The sequence below is a fragment of the Pteropus vampyrus genome, unplaced genomic scaffold, assembly GCF_000151845.1.
Source record: "Pteropus vampyrus isolate Shadow unplaced genomic scaffold, Pvam_2.0 Scaffold436, whole genome shotgun sequence".
NCBI lineage: Eukaryota > Metazoa > Chordata > Mammalia > Chiroptera > Pteropodidae > Pteropus > Pteropus vampyrus.
The window spans coordinates 1,099,345-1,114,668 of NW_011889217.1; the positions used below are offsets into that span (position 1 = coordinate 1,099,345).

Here is a 15,324-nt window from a genome sequence, read left to right on the forward strand (position 1 = left end):
GAAACATTCTTGGTCTAGAACCAGGACCATTGGGTGGCAGCTTTAGACACACATTTCAACTGGCTCCTTATCCTTAGAGGTATATAGGCCAGGGATGGACCATGTTGTTGACAGGTAGGTGAATGCTGAGTGGCAGATTCTAGGCATGTGGATGTAGGATACCAAGTTCCAGTCAGTGTTGGTTATTGATAGCCTGTGTAACTTCAAGCCAAAGCCCTCCTCCTCCCTTAGTGCTTCAAATTGTTCATCTGTGCTTTTGTGAATAATGAGGCCAATGGAAGAAGCAAGGCTAGAAACCAGATCACAAACCAAGGACCAATGTGCTGGAATTCAGCCAGGGCACTCCTCCCTTTGGCCCTGCCTCCACACAGTAGACATGCTCAGTAGACATGGTGTGCCCCTCCCCCATCTAGGCTGTAAAACACTGCTGCCTGCCCTCAGTGCCCTTCTAAAGGGTGCTCCTCCACCTCCCTGCCAGGTTACTTAGGCCTTACAGATTACTTTATCCCTCCCCCTTCTATTTCAGACAGCAAACACTGCTTGGTCCTGGGCTCTCCAATAGTACTTTCTGCAACTGTAGAAATGCTCCATAATCTGCACTGTTAGCCACAAGTCACACATGTCTTTTGAACACTTGACATGTTAGTATGCCAGAAGAACTGGGTTTTAAATTTTGTTTAATTTTAATAATTTTAAAAATTAAATTTAAGAAGCCACACGTGGCTTGTGGCTATCATATTGGACAACACATGTTCTTGGCAGAGCTTTTCTTTGTTCCTTGTTTATAATAAGAGTTAATAGGAGTTACCATTCATTGAGCACTTAATCTTTGCCACGTTTTGCATAAGTGCTTTATAGACATGTCTCAATGAATCCTAGAAATTCCATTTTAAAGATGAAGAAACCAAGGTTTGAGAGGTTAGGTAAACTGGCTTTAAGTTGCATAAAAAGTTGGAGGGCCATTCAAGTGTGAGTCATGCTCTCCAGCCTCTTAGGGAACTTTCCAGGACCCAGCCTGAGTGTCCTTCTTCTACAATCACTCCATAGCACATGTTTGGGCACCAGGGCCTGGGGAGGCTCATCGTTGAGTTCTGATTGGTATATTCTCTTAACAAAAAGAAGAGAGAAGCTAATTCCATTACTCTCCATCTCATGGAGACCGAGAAATCCTGTCTCCCAACATCCCACCTTCAGATATCTCTTCTCTTGCCTTTTTCCTGGATCACAGTGTTCGTTAGATCACAACTCAGACCTCAAATGGGTGCTATATACAAAGGTTTGGGAAGAGTGTGTCACATGTAGGCCCAGAGGAAGCTAGTTGCGCTGGGAGCTTGGGCCTGGAAAAATCCTTGTCATTTTCAAGCAAGAAAACAAGAAATAGTATTATAATAGCTACCTTTTATTGAGCACCTACTCGTGCCAGGCACTTACTTTACATACATCTGTGCTTAAAATTCCCAAAACAATCTGGGAGGTAGGTAGGCATTATTATCACCATTTTACATATAAGGAAACTGAGGCTCAGCAAGTTTAAGCAGCTTGCTCAGGGTCACACAGCTTGTAGATGAGTAGTAGAATCAACATTGGAGATGGGCGTCTGGAAGTGTCCTTAAACTTTCATTAGGCATTCTTCATACTGAGAAAATAGGATGGAGGGGTAGGCAAAGGGATGCATTCCTTAGGCTGTGAGTTCTGTTGTCTAAGCTGTTGAGAGAAGCTAAGCCCTTCCCTGTTTCCCACCTGTCCCCTCTGGCAAGCCACACCTTTCCCAGATTCAGCTGCAAAGTCAGAAAAAACTCTGGCTGAGACTGTTCTTAGAAAGGGAAATGGCGGATGTGTGCATGTAGTTCAGATGCTCAAGCACACCACCACAAGAATAAGAACATTACTCCTTTTTAGGCCACACCCCTGCCATGTGTGCAGGGAGTGAGGCAGCAGAGGAATCTTGAAAGGGCTGTTTATTTCCTACCAGAATCCCGGAGACATCACTTGGGAGGAGGGCAACTTAACAAGCAAAGCCTCAAATTTGTTCCCAGCCCCCTCCCTCCAAGCTTATCTAGCCCCAGGGGTGCTATGTTCATTCAGTAGATCCAGGGACACAGGGTGCCTCTTTCTCTCTCTCCTTCACAAAGACACACACACACACACACACACACACACACACACACACACACACACACACACACACACACACACACACACACGTTCTTGAGTTAAGGCACCAAGTTTAGCCTGCATGGCCTTGCAAGTCTTTGCCCATCAGGCAGTGGCCTTGCCCCAGGGTTGAGCCCATGTGAGTATACAGAAGAATTAGTGCAGTGTTAGGAGTCTTCACAGATGGGGGACAATGATGATGGCTTTGTGCTGAACCCAGTTCTCCTATCTTATGGGACCTCTTGCCTCCTTGTCAGTTGGCCAAGTATCCCCATCCATCCTTGCCAGCTGGGGTGGGACCAAGTTAGTCACAGTTCAGGCCAGTGCTGGGAACTCAGGGCCTGGCTTCCAGCTCCAAGAATGTGCCCTTTCTAAGTGTGGCAGGGGGCTATTTTGAGACCTTAAAGGGGATCAAGTCCCCACTTCAGAAGGACAAAAATGGCCACTCAGGCCAGGATGGCAGGTGAGGTTTCTCTTTGTGCTTTTAAAAATCAACCACATATAACAAGAAGAGCACTGACTTTTTTCCTCTGAGCTCACTCACTTCTCCTTCCCAGGTTTCTTCAGATTGGAGTGAGTGTACAGAGAAAGGGGGCTGTTAGGATTGTGCCTTGGAATGGGAGGTTGCTTCAGTGACTCTCCCCTGGCCTTACAGGAGCTGGGTTGAGCACATATATGTCAGCACTCACTTACTGGGTGGTACAGAGGTAAGCACTTTCTGGGGATACACGATGTGACTATGATTCAGGGTTAAAGGCCTGCATGAAGACTGGGATTGGGGCTGTGGGGTTCCTGGGTCCTGGTCTGGTTCAAGATGCCCAGATAAAGTAGGCGACCTCATCTAAGTCGACAGGGTAATCGGTGAGCAGAACTGGCGTCTTGTCGAAAAGCTCACCCTTATAGCTGCGCCACTTGCCCGCGGGCAGGTAGACGTCGCGTTCTTGCTTGCCAGGCTCCAGTACCGGAGCCACCAGCAGTGTGTCCCCAATAAGGAACTGAGAGTCAATGCGGTGCGCAGTCTCATCACCTGGTGCGATCCACCAGAGGGGGCGCACGATGGGGTCACCAGTGTCAGTGACCTCACCAGCCAGCTCAAGCAATAGCGGTGCCACTAGCGAGGCCCTCAGTGCAGCGAACTTGTGCGCAATGGCCACCACTTCAGAGTCGTATTGCCAGGGCGGGATTGAGAACTGCATAGCAGGCATGAAGGCGGCCACCTCCAGCCAGCGCACGTAGAGTTCGCGTTCGGGCACATCACCGCCGCCTGCTATGCGCTCAGGCACTACGTTGCCACCTACCATATCTGGCAGGATGAACGGGTAGCCCAGCATGCTGACGGTGAGCACTGCAGGGATGAGCGAACGCAGCCCCAGATCGTAGCCCCACACCGAGTCGCGGTCCACCAGGCGGAAGAAACATGAGATGTTCTGTGACTGGTAGCCCACACGGACCTCTGCCAGCGAGAAGAAGGGCAGCGCCATCTCGGTGTAGCGCCTGCTCCATATGCTGGGGTCTGGCAGGGGCCTGTAGGTGCTGAAGTCCCGTGGCAAATAGCTGACCTCACCGGCATCGAACTTGAAGGAGGCCACTGCATAGCGCGAGCGCAGCCTCCGCAGGTGCCCCTGGAACCAGTCACGGGCTTCGGGATGCGTGAAGTCGAGCACCGCTCCAATACCATTCCACCAGCGCACTAGCGCGGGCAGCCGGCCAGTGGGTTCACGCACGAACAGCTCGCGCTCCACACCCTCGCCAAAGGATGATGAATTGTAGTTGACAAATGGGTGCACCCAGAGAGTGACCTGAAATCCAGCGTTACGCAGGCGACGGAACATGTCACTAGCATTGGGGAACTTGGCCTCATCGAAGTCGAAGTCACCATAAGCAGGTGTATACATGTCGTCGATTTCCAAGTGGCTGCTGTTGAAGCGGTGCTGGCGAATCTGCTGGGCAAAACGCTGTACCTTTTCCTGGTCCACCGCGCGCCCGTACAGCACCCATGTGGACCAGATGGGGTCTCGGAAGGTCTCGGGAGCTGGCACTCTCGATGGCTTGTTGAAATAGCGCCGCACCATGTACTTGTGTATGGAGGTGACATCTGAGCCAACGCACACGCGGTAGCTGAGCTCTGGCACAGCAGCACGGCCAGCTGGTGGCTTATAGGGAGTGTCGTGGTAGCGCGCCTGCAGCCGCAGTGAGCGCTCCGTGCTGTTCCAGCCCAGGTGAAAGGGTACTGAGTCATTGACCTTGATGGCAGCGGCACGTGAGGACAGCCAGTAGCGCTCTAGGATGCCTCCGAATGCCGAGTCAGAGGAGTAGACGTCGCTGGTGACGAAAGGCTGTGGCTCCTGCTGGCCTTCAAGGCGGATTGGCCAGTGCTGGGTCCTCATCTCAGCGCCACCGTACCAGTGCGCCGCTGCGTCTCCCAGGAACATGGCATGCTCCACAGCGCGCCCCGGTGCCGCCTCCTCCCAGCGCACACGGTAGCACATGACTGTGTCCTTGGGCCGCACAGTCTGGATGAAGAAGTGCAGCGGACGGCCATCGGCTGTGCGAGAGCAGCCCAGAAGGGCGCCGTCGCGGCTACAAGAGTCGAGGTCTAGCGCGCCAGAGCGGAAGGCCAGGCGGAAAACCTGCTCCCCCTTCTGGTTGCGGATGGAGAAGCCGCCAAGGTTGAGGTCCAGCAACTCCGCCCGCAGACGTTCTGCCTTGCGTAGAGAGGCGCTATAGTAGCACCAGGCCACAACTGCCGCCAACACTAGCAGCAGCCCTAGCACCGTGGAGCCCAGCAGCGGCTTCAGCTCTTTGGATGGCTTGGGCTTGACAGGTGTGAAGTTGTCAGGCAGGAAGGCGTACATGGCTGTGGCTGAGAGGGCCTTGGGGCTTTTACGGCCTGTGTGGCTCCCAGGGCGGCGGCTGCGGGGGGTAGGCCTGGTTCTTCTCCTGAGAGTTTTCAGGCATCAGCCCTCAGTTAAGGAAGGAGCGGGCAGTGGGGCCTCCTGACAAAGCCCATCTGAACCTGACCTGCCAGAGTCTGGAAGGGGAAGAGAGAGGTGGAACTGACCTCATTCCATAGTATTTCCATTTGCTGCAGCAAGAAAGAAGAAATGTATACTTTGGGAAGGTGTATTCTGGGACATAAAGGCATGACAAGTGGCAAAGGTGAGACTTACTGGGACAATCTGTGTCTTATCCACCCTTTCTCGGGCTCTAATGCTTGCCAAAATTAGTCAGGACTCTGAATGGGGAGGAGAGATGGCATGAATCTTATTTTCATGGGAAAGAAACAAACCCAGACAGGGTCAGGGAGTTGTCCAGATCACAGAAAGTCAGGCCTTCCCAATCACACATGGGGAGAGATCTGGAGACTGCCTGGTTTCCCAGAGATATGGCCATGGTGGGAGAGGGGGGAATAATCCAGTCAGCTCTTTTAATAGGGCAGTAAGCTGGTTTTTCTGTCTCCAAAAGGGGAGAGGAGAGAAAAGGGAGGAACAGTTCAGGCATGGAATTTAATCTCAAGTCAGAAGCCAGATTAAATCTAGAGATTAGATCAGTCCTAGGACCTAGTTTGAAGGGAGAAAGGTATTAGGATTGGGTTCAGGAGCCTGGCTTGGGGCTATAGTGGCTTCTCAGATCTCCCCGTCTTTGCCCTCAAATTCCACCCGGCTCTCGGCCATTGTTCACCACGTCCATTTCCCTGCCCACCTTCCTGCTCTGCTCCCAGAACCACATCTGTGGGCCAGCTACCACTTGGCTTTGGCTCTGCCACTCATTTACTGTCCTGTGGCCCATGCTCTAGTTTCTCCCTTATATTATTGCAACACTTGCCCAATAGCCCTCCCTGCTCCCAGCTTCCCCTCTCCAATGCCTTCTGCTTATAGCAACCACAGTGATCTTACTAAAGCATTTTTCAGATCACCTCTCTTCCTAGTTTAGAGAGCTGCTCATGACCCCTATGATGAAGTTCAGAAGCGTAAGCTTTGCAATTGAGGCTCAAGGCATGACATAGTCTCATCTGCCTTTCTGATTCTATTTCCTGCAAGGCTTATCCAATGACTACCAAGCTCATTCCTCACCAACCTAAATTCTTCAAGCCACCTGCTTTAGGACATTTCACCTACACCCACTTTGGACCAATGTCTTTCCCGGGCCTACCAGCTCTCCAGGGATCAGACACCACCCCTCCACCACACTATGCCCGTACACTCTGACATACAGTATGCAAAACATCCAAATATGACTGCAGGGAAACATAGACTTGGGGTGAGGTGTGTGTCACAACCTGTTGCTCAAGGCCACTGACCCTTCCTGTTTCAGCCCTCAGGGCAGAGTCCAACAAAGAAATAGCCCTAGCTAGGTACATACACAGACATACACACTGCCAGCCAGCTGGCTACTCCAGCTAGGAGGAAGGAGAGAGGGAGACTGGCAAATAGTAATTAGTCTCCTCCCAGATGCCAGTGTCTGTTTCTAAGTCCCCTGTGACTTCCCAGGAGATGACAGAACTGTGCGGAGTCTTTACCTCCCCCACCTCTCCCATGAAGAGACGATCAAGAATGCCAATTGCAGGAAGCGCTCCTAACCACTTTCAGTTTGGCACTGCCCATTTCAAAACAATTTTTGCTCAAGTAAACTATTTAAAAAAGAGAATGCCAGGTGGAGATCAAAATTTTTATCCCAGATGTCAATATACAGCTCTTGACAATGTCCCCAACCCCAAGGTGCTATCTCAGGGCCTCTTTCTCTGTGCTCTGCCCCCCACCCCTAATTCCCTAAGTTCCAGCTGGTCTGGAATAGCCTCTTATTTCCCTTCTTCTCAGTCCACACAACTTAGCTTTCAAAACTCCCCACCCAACTATGACTCCCCTTCCTGTAGGTTCAGGTTAGGAAAGCTCTCCTGGTAAAGGCAGGCAGTAGCCTTTAGCTGATGCCCTCATGCTAAGCAGAACCCAAAGAAGGCCTTAGGCGGCCCAAGCCAGACCTGCTATACATTAATATTCATTCATTTAAAACAACCAAGGCCCCATTATGGGCACTAAGGAAATAAGGGGAAAAATCCATATCTGAATAGGACCCCCTCATTCTCAAAACTTTCATATTAAATCAGATCATTTCCAGACCCTTGGAAGCATGGAGAGGCCACCAAGTTGACCACAAAGCCTTTACCAACACTTAAGTTCTGAGAATCTTAATTTTCTAGGATTCTAAGATTCTTTAATGAAGGACAGGAGCCTACAGGCCTGGCTACCCACTTCTTGCAGGCCCTGTGTTGGTCTTTCAAATGCCACAAGAGCATCTACCCTAACAATAATGCCAAACAGGAGGCACAGTCACAGTACCCAGAGTACATGTGAGGAAACAGCGGCACAAACAGAAAAAGGAAATGGTTTGAAGATACCCAAGTAGCAAGATTGCCTGAATCCAAAATCCCAGCTTAACTCTCAACAGCATAAGTTTTAGGAGATGTGAGATATGGTCTGACACGCTGTCTGAATGCAGCAGAGGAAAGGAGCTTTGTGGTCAAGAGGCTGGGACAGGCTTCCATCAAGTGGGCGTGGGCATGGTGAGGCCTGTTTTACCAAAGGCTGCGCAGCTGCTTGCAGTAAGGCTTGAGGGTGGGAATAGGCAACTTTAACAGCATCTGATGCCAGGGCTGTGGGGAAAGAACTGTGGTTCCGGTAGCACTAGAGTCCTCTATAATCTGCTGCCTCTGCCATCCAACCAACCACCGGCTAATGCAGGCAGGTGGGGTCTGCCCTAGTCAAGCCTATCCTCACTTGACATTCAACCTTAATCTTGGCTGTCAGCCTCTAGTAGGGTATGAGGAGAGGGCCTGGCCTGGCCCAGCTGAGGGGAGGCCATTCCAAGCTGAGTCGTTTGTCGAGCACAGTTCCCAGGGGAATATGTAGAAATGTCAACGGCAACTCGATCCGACCCATCTACCTGCCCTGCTCAGCAGCGGGATCCTGGGGAATCGAGTGACTGCGCCTACAGCCTGGAATACTCCACACCCACCCCAAGTGCCCCGCCCAACAGCTACAAAGTCCAAAAGGACAGACTGAGGTCAAGGGGCCTGTCTCCCATTGGAGATCGCGGCAACCCAGGTGTCCAGGCTCATCCCACCCAGCGATATGAGCGAAAGTTAAGAAAGTGTGTTCCCTCAAAACCCCCGAGGTCCTCTCCCTGGGATCACTCACAGCAGTGACCCCAGAAGTGGGGTTGAAGGGAGGGTCCTGCAGATCTCCACGCTAGCCGGAGTTGAGCTGCCACTGCGCGGCGCGGAGAGCTGGCTAGTTGGGGACAGCTGAGGCCTTCCCCAGGCCCCGCCCTCTGGCTGCTGGGCCACGCCCTGGTCTTTTGGTCTCGCCTTGGGAACTGGGAGCCCCGCCTCTGCCTCTTCCCGCATTGTCACGCGGACCTGAGGGCTCGCCTCTTCGCCCCACCTTCTTCCTACTGCTTGGTACCCAGCTCCCGGTATCTCAGGCCATCCGCAAGCCGGATACCTCCTGGCTCTGCCTGCACCTTCGAGCCCGCCTCCGCCGGGCCATTGCTTGCCCCCCCTGTGGGCGGGGCTCTGCTCTAGGCCTGATGGAAAATGTAGTTCTGGAGGAAGCAGCAGCAGTTGGGGATTCTTGCGCCTCTAGGGTAAATTTTGTATGAGAAGGAGCGAGAAGCAGGGTAAAGGAGCAGAGCTAGCCCTTGAGATTCCTTCCTCTCCAGATCTAGGCAGGTGGAGGCCGTCTCCGTATAATGCTCTCACTAACTTTCCTACATGGAAAAAAGTTTCCCATATGGAAAAAGGGTAGATGAATTCCGGGAGGATCTTAGCGGCTCAATATAGGGAACATACAATCAAGGACCCCACGGAGGGGTCTTGGTTTCACTACCAGGGAGGCCCAAGCTGTCGGTTCCCATTGGATCATGCCAGCAGTGTCGAAGGTCAGGGACTGAGAAGACTAGCTTCAGCTGGGTTATTTTGCAGCGCCCCCCTCCCCCAGTAACAACCCTTGGAAATGCCGTGCTGAGACCAGGTGGATGTGCCCTGCCATACCTCTGCCCCCCGGGGAAGTGGGTGCAGAAATACTGAAGATCCCAGAGATTCCAGAACACCTCACCCCTTGCTCTCTAAAGGACATAGAAACGGCTTTGTTTTGTAATTTCTTAGTCACTAAATCCCCCAAAATTATCTTTTGGACCCCTTGGACTTGGGTGGGAGAAGGCAGCCAAGGGCTGAACGTAGCCTTTTTGGGGGGCAGTGATGGAGACTCTGGGAACTGATACCAAGACCTTTGGATATAAGGATAGGTCTCTGACTGCAGAATGGAGAATTCTGGGTCTGCTGAAATGCTGGGGTGAAGGGCATCTAAGTTTGAGGGACACTGGGGAAATGTTAGCTGGAGGACCCTCCTTGCATGGCTAGGTAGACCCATCTGGATTTGAGAGGAGGACGACACCAGGTAGATATAGGGCTACTGTTATGTTTCAGGAGGACACTCAGGACCACCCAAGGGAAATACCGAGATGACAGAGGTGGGGAGGGCTCAAGGCAGTTTGATTTTGAGAAACTACATCTCAGTTGAGGGGGCTTGGCAGAAGCCTGAGTGACTGGTTCCTCACTGCCAGATCTTGCTGGGTGAGGACACAGGAGGCAGTCTATGGGGTGAAAAGTTTATTTATTGCTCAGCCTCCTTACGTAGCTATCCCTGGTTCTACCAGCAGTGGTAGTCAGGGAAACTCTCCGACACAAACTCAGGGTGGATGACATAGTTGTTTCTCTGGGGCCCACCAGTCTTCTTGAAGTGACTTGTGTCCCATCTGTGGGGAGAGATGGGCCAGCTCTTTTGGACCTCATCTGGCTGATCCAATCTCTAAGCTAACCTTATCCCAATATTTGGCCTCTGATATTGACATTAGGCTCCAACACTGACCTCCTGACCTCAGATTCTACCGTTAAATTTATGATTCCCAATATTTGCTTCTTAACATTGACTTCCTACCCCCTACTCAGGCCCTGAACCTAACGCTCTGATCTCCTGACTCTAAGCCCCACTGCCAACCTGTAACTTCTCAATGCCAGCCTCCACACCCTCATGGGGTCCTCTATTTCCTTGCCAGTTTTGACTTCCCATGGCACTAGCGCCCCCTGGTGGCACTTTTTCAATTGGTGCCTCGCAGCAGACGGTTCCCACCCCTATTTCTTGGGTCCTCCGCCGCGCCAAGGGAACAACCTTCAGTGTGCATGTGATTTTGCCTTAGACTTACCTAAGGTTTGGATATGGGTAGTATGCTGGCGGGGAAGTTATAACAGCACATTGCATTCCTGGCCGGTGCTCGTAAGGCGATACACTCCTGGAGGAGGAAGCAGTGGGCAGGGAGAGGTCGGGCCTTTTGATTTCTCCCTACCCCGCAGTCCAGACCAGGACTCTGAGCAGCGCTTCAGGTGTCTGTCTTACGGCTCGGAGATCCTGCCCTCCCGCCTCCTGGCCCTTCAAGACCCCATTGAAGCATCAGCTTTGGGAAGACACCTGGAAGTTCCCCTCCCCTTTAGGCCTCATTTCTGCTGCCCAGGCTGGGCCGTGGAGCACGCTGGACTCTGGGGAGAGTCGGGCCCCAGCCGTTGAAGACCTAGGAGCCCCCAGATCTTCGCCATAGGACGGCAATTACTCCACACCATCGATAAGGTGACGTTTCTGAGGCTCAAACACTTTCTTGCTCCCCCGTGACCTTGTAAGGGATAAGACCTAGTCTTGCTCAAGGAATCAGGCTCTCTCTGTCTGGGGAGGGACGGGATGGGGGGAGGTCAACATGGATTTAGGGACAGGGTTCCTAAACACAGCCCTGCACAGCTCTCTAGACTGATGTGGACATTGACGTTTTCCCAGGCTCAGCCCGCCTTGTCTGCCGCCGGGTGCAGGGAGAAGGCTGCGCTACAATCTGGGCTGTGGCTGAGTGCTTGAACCTTGGTTTTCTCAGCAGTAACCTTCGTGAGGCTGGCTACCTCTGGAGGTGGTGAGGGGCTTCGAAGAGGCCAGGGGCCCTCTGGTAATGCATTCACTAGTTCCTTGTTCACTTAGCACTCAGCAATGACCCTGCCCGTGACTGACGGTGACCCAAGGTCCAGGAATAGAGAACACTTTTCTGATAACAGGCTGTCCTATGAAGGTTAGAACCTGCATCTCCAGGGCCTGCTGTCGAGGTAGCGGGGCGGGGCCGGCGGGCGTGGGAAGAGGATGCGACTGATGTATAGGGTTTCTTCCTCAACAAAACCCTCCGGTGGGGCCTCCAGAACAGATACAGGAGTTAGGCTGATCTAGAGCCCACTTCCGGAGGGTCAGGATCTTCCTCTTCAGTTATTTGGCCCAAGACGGTGGGACAGGACAGGGCCCAGTAAGGGGGCTGGAGTAAGGTTGGGGTCTGGCATAGAGGCAGATCAAGGTTAGACTTGGCGATGGTTGGAGGTTGTGCAGCCGAGGTAGGGCTGGACTCTGGGAACCGGGCTTGTTTAGGGGCGGGGCAGGGCTGAGCAGGGCGGGGCCCTGCGAACCTTACAGTCGGCTGCACGGAGCACAAAGGCCGCAGGTGGCGTTCTGTACAGGGTGCCCCAGTGATGCAGTAGTCCATCCCACGCAGACAGTAGTGGCGTCCTGAGCAAGTGCTTTCATAACCCTGGAAGGGCAGGCGGCCCAGCAGCGGGTCCATGCACCGGCATCGGGGCGTGATGTGTGGCAGCGGCTGGTTCCTTGACAGCGAGTTCAGCATGTTCACCACCACTTCGCGCTCTGAGCCGGCAGGTCCCCAGCCCGGGAGATCCAGACAGAGAGTCACAAGAATGGGAAGAGACAGGGTCAAAGACAGGGAGAGATGGAGACAAACACAGAGACAGATAGAGACACGGTTACACCCTCTGCAAGGCCCTCGGACTCCATCTCGTCCCCCACGTTCCCATCCCACTCTCCTCCTGGCCTCCCGCTACCGGTTCCCCTCCACCGCCCCACCATCCGTTACCATAGGCATTGAGTCGCTCCGGCTTAGGAGGGTACTCCAAGTGCATTCCTCGAACTACTGTCTCCATCCCGGCCTCCTGGAAGTGGCACACACGCTACCTCAAGCTCCTTTCAGGGGTTCCTCCCAGAACACCCAGATCAGTCCCAGGCCGCACCTTATCCCGCCCACCAAATGTTCCCCCTCCTAGGCTCTGAGTGTTTGGGGTTGTCGCCGGGCAACGCGTTTACTCCGCCTACATGGGGGGAGGAGGGAGTGAAACTGTAGGTGAATTGGGTGGGGACCTGGGTCTCTGATAACTCAGCCTCAGCGTTTGCCTTTAATTTTACCCCCTTTTTTTCTAGCTTACTCTGTCAAGCTATGTATGGGTTTCTCTCTAATAAGGTTTTCAATATTGCCTGCCCATCAGAATTACCTAGGGAACGTGTGAAAAGTTCTGATTCTTGAAGTTGATTCAAAAGGGTTCAGTCAACCTGAGGTCAGCCACCAGCCTACAGCTAACCCCTGCTCTGGCCTAAGATCCACTCACATTCTCTTTTCCGCAGGACTCCTTCTTCCCTCTTCGGAAGACTCTCCTACATTTACCTGGGTGCCCTTATTCTCCCTCCTTTTGTCCTTGCTTACATCACAAAGGAGGGGAGTCAGGTAGGCTCAGCCTGTCACTGACTCCTTGGCCTGACATATGGGAAGGAGCCAGGTGGCCAGCTTCAGGAAGGCAGCGCCTCAAGGAGTATACACTAGCCATGTCCCCCATAGAACCCAGCCAGAGATTGGGATCCAGAGGACCCAGTCCCCACAGATTGGGACCCAGGGGCCCGGTACAGCTCTACTCCTGAGCTCCTTTGTCTCCTAGAAAATACAAACCCTAGTTTCACAGATGGGAAAGAGCCTTGGAGCATTGTTGATGGAAAAAGGACAAGGAACTAATGGTGAAATATCAGTCACTATGGTTTGGGAGGTGAAGGGGTATGTGTGTGTCCCAGATCCCATCTGTGCTGAGCACAGTAGATACCTTAGGCAGTCGGGGAAGGCATGTGGTATATTTGTTACAGCCGGTACAGTTGCAAGGTCCCATCCTCCATGTGTTATACCGGTCACTGCACAAATAGTTAGGGTTGCATTTGTCTGTTTGATGATAGGGGTGAGGATAAAAGACGGTATTATTCCTTACTCCACTCCTGGATCTGGGTCTCCCTAAATGTTTCTCCTCTGATCTCTAGCACAAAACTAGATTCTCCCTCAGGCCAGTCAAAGCCCAGCCTAGCCCCACACTTGTCTTAGACACTGAAATGCAGCCCATTTCCCACCTAAAGCTTGCTCCTGAGTGGGGTCTGAATCCTTTGAGTTGATCACTTTTCATCCTGGCACCACCCTCTCTGAATCAGCCAACCTGGAAATGGGACATAATTCCCTCTTCTCTCTTATTGTACACATCCAGGCTCCAAAGTTTGCTTATTGTGCCTCCTTAAAATCACTTGAATCTACCTCCTCTTTCAGTCCTCCATGATCTCACCCCTGTATCTCTGCAGTGCCTTAACCATGTGACAATATAATGTTGTGACAAATAGAATAGACTCTGCAGACAGACTGCTTGGCTTCAAATATTAGCTGTGTGTGACCTTGACTGAGTTAATTTCACTGTGTCTCAGTTTCTTTAATTTTAAAATGGGTAATAGTTCTACTACTACTTAGGGTTGTTGTGAGATTTAATGAATAAACACTAAGAACTTAGAAATTTAGAAAACTATTATTATTATTAGCTTGCTGGTCTCCCTGCCTCATCTTTGAAATCTCACAATCCAATCTCCACTTAGAAGCTGTTGGCACTTTTTCACAAATGAAAATCTGACCAAGACACTTCACTGCTTAAAATACTCCAAACCCCACCCACCCAGTCATCTAAGTCTGTCCAACAAGGCCCTCGAATGGTCCACTCCCCTAACAGTCTGGAAGACCACATGTGAGAGACATCAGGAAAGGAGGGCTAGGAGCCTTAGAAAATGAGGCAGAGGGTTGGGATTTAGAGTTCTCGGTTGGTGGGTTGGACATACTGAGTTTGAGGTGTTTGAGACATTCAGGTGAAGACGACCATAGTCAGATGGAGAGTGGAATTCTGGTGAGAGGTCAAGGCTAGAAATAAAGACTTGGAGTTGTCAGTAATTAAAGACATGGGTTAGATAAAATAGTCTCAGGAGAAGAGTAAGGAAAGAAGAGGCCTCAGATTAGCACCCTGGGGAACCCCACATTTCCAGAGTGGGTGGACAAGAGACCCAGGAAATTGAGGTTTTGGAGATGCTGAGAAGAAAGACGCAGAGAGTGATCAGAGTGTGAAATGCATAGAGTAGGTCTTGTAAGATAAAGATTGAAGAGTTGTGGATGCAGGAGCTAGAACCACACAAGAGCAGTTTTAATACTTGAGTGTGGGAGATATAGACCCCCAGTTTCAAAGAAATGAAAATTTATCATCCATTCATTCAACAAATACTTATGAAGCCTGGTACTGTTCTAGGTGGAGGGGGCACAGATGTGAATAAGACAAGATTGCTCTTTTGGAATGTACAGAGAGACAGATCATAAACACCTAATAAAATAAGAAAGATAATTTCTCATGAGGTGTAAGAAGGAATGAAGGAGTAAGGAAGTAGAGACAGTGAGAATAGGCTATGCTTCTAAAAATTTTGGCTGTGAAGGGGAGGAGCAGGAGATAATTTTTAGGCAGGAAGAGATTAGAAAAGTCTTTCAGGTGGTTGGGCAGAGGGATGCAGGGGAGGTAGAGGATGTGATGAAATGGTCACTAAGAAGATGGGAGGAGATGGCACTTGGAATATACTTGGAAGGGTTTGTTTGGAGGAGGTCAATACTTTCATCATCTCTCTAGGGATAAGACCCATGCCTCTTTCAGTTCTTTAGCACAGACAAGGAGCTCCTAAAGGGTAGGGCCTGCATCTCCTCCAGGTCAGGGTCAGGTCAGGTGAGTGGAAGTCAAACTGGTTTGGGTGTGTTTAGAGAAGCCCAGGTTATGGGTGGAAATAAGACATATATGATCACCATGGAGGTCAGAATACAAGTTAGGTTCAGGTTGAGGGTCATTGGGGTCATTGAATCAGGTCAGAGCTATGTGAGAGGTGAGGCCCTACCTTCCTCTTCAGAGAGCCAGTATTTCTCAGGCAA

General features: G+C 51.4%; 2 protein-coding genes across 2 annotated transcripts in view; both read right to left on the reverse strand.

Moving 5' to 3' along the window:
* Positions 1 to 1,378: 1,378 nt before the first annotated feature.
* MYORG (myogenesis regulating glycosidase (putative)) lies at positions 1,379 to 8,463 on the reverse strand. The gene is given in 3 exon segments (XM_023524071.1): positions 1,379 to 5,075; positions 5,077 to 5,239; positions 8,349 to 8,463. Coding segments are annotated over 2 exon segments (2,148 nt in total). The 5' UTR covers positions 5,113 to 5,239; positions 8,349 to 8,463; the 3' UTR covers positions 1,379 to 2,963.
* Positions 8,464 to 9,808: 1,345 nt separating this feature from the next.
* Positions 9,809 to 15,324, reverse strand: part of CUNH9orf24 (chromosome unknown C9orf24 homolog) — a 15,161-nt gene continuing 9,645 nt past the window's right edge. The window contains exons 3-7 of the mRNA XM_011381430.2: positions 13,166 to 13,278; positions 12,157 to 12,232; positions 11,696 to 11,930; positions 10,414 to 10,500; positions 9,809 to 9,966 (exon numbers count right to left, since the gene is read on the reverse strand). Of these exons, the coding sequence (XP_011379732.2) occupies positions 9,861 to 9,966; positions 10,414 to 10,500; positions 11,696 to 11,930; positions 12,157 to 12,232; positions 13,166 to 13,278 (617 nt within the window). The 3' untranslated portion in view covers positions 9,809 to 9,860. The remainder of the gene's footprint in view (positions 9,967 to 10,413; positions 10,501 to 11,695; positions 11,931 to 12,156; positions 12,233 to 13,165; positions 13,279 to 15,324) is intronic.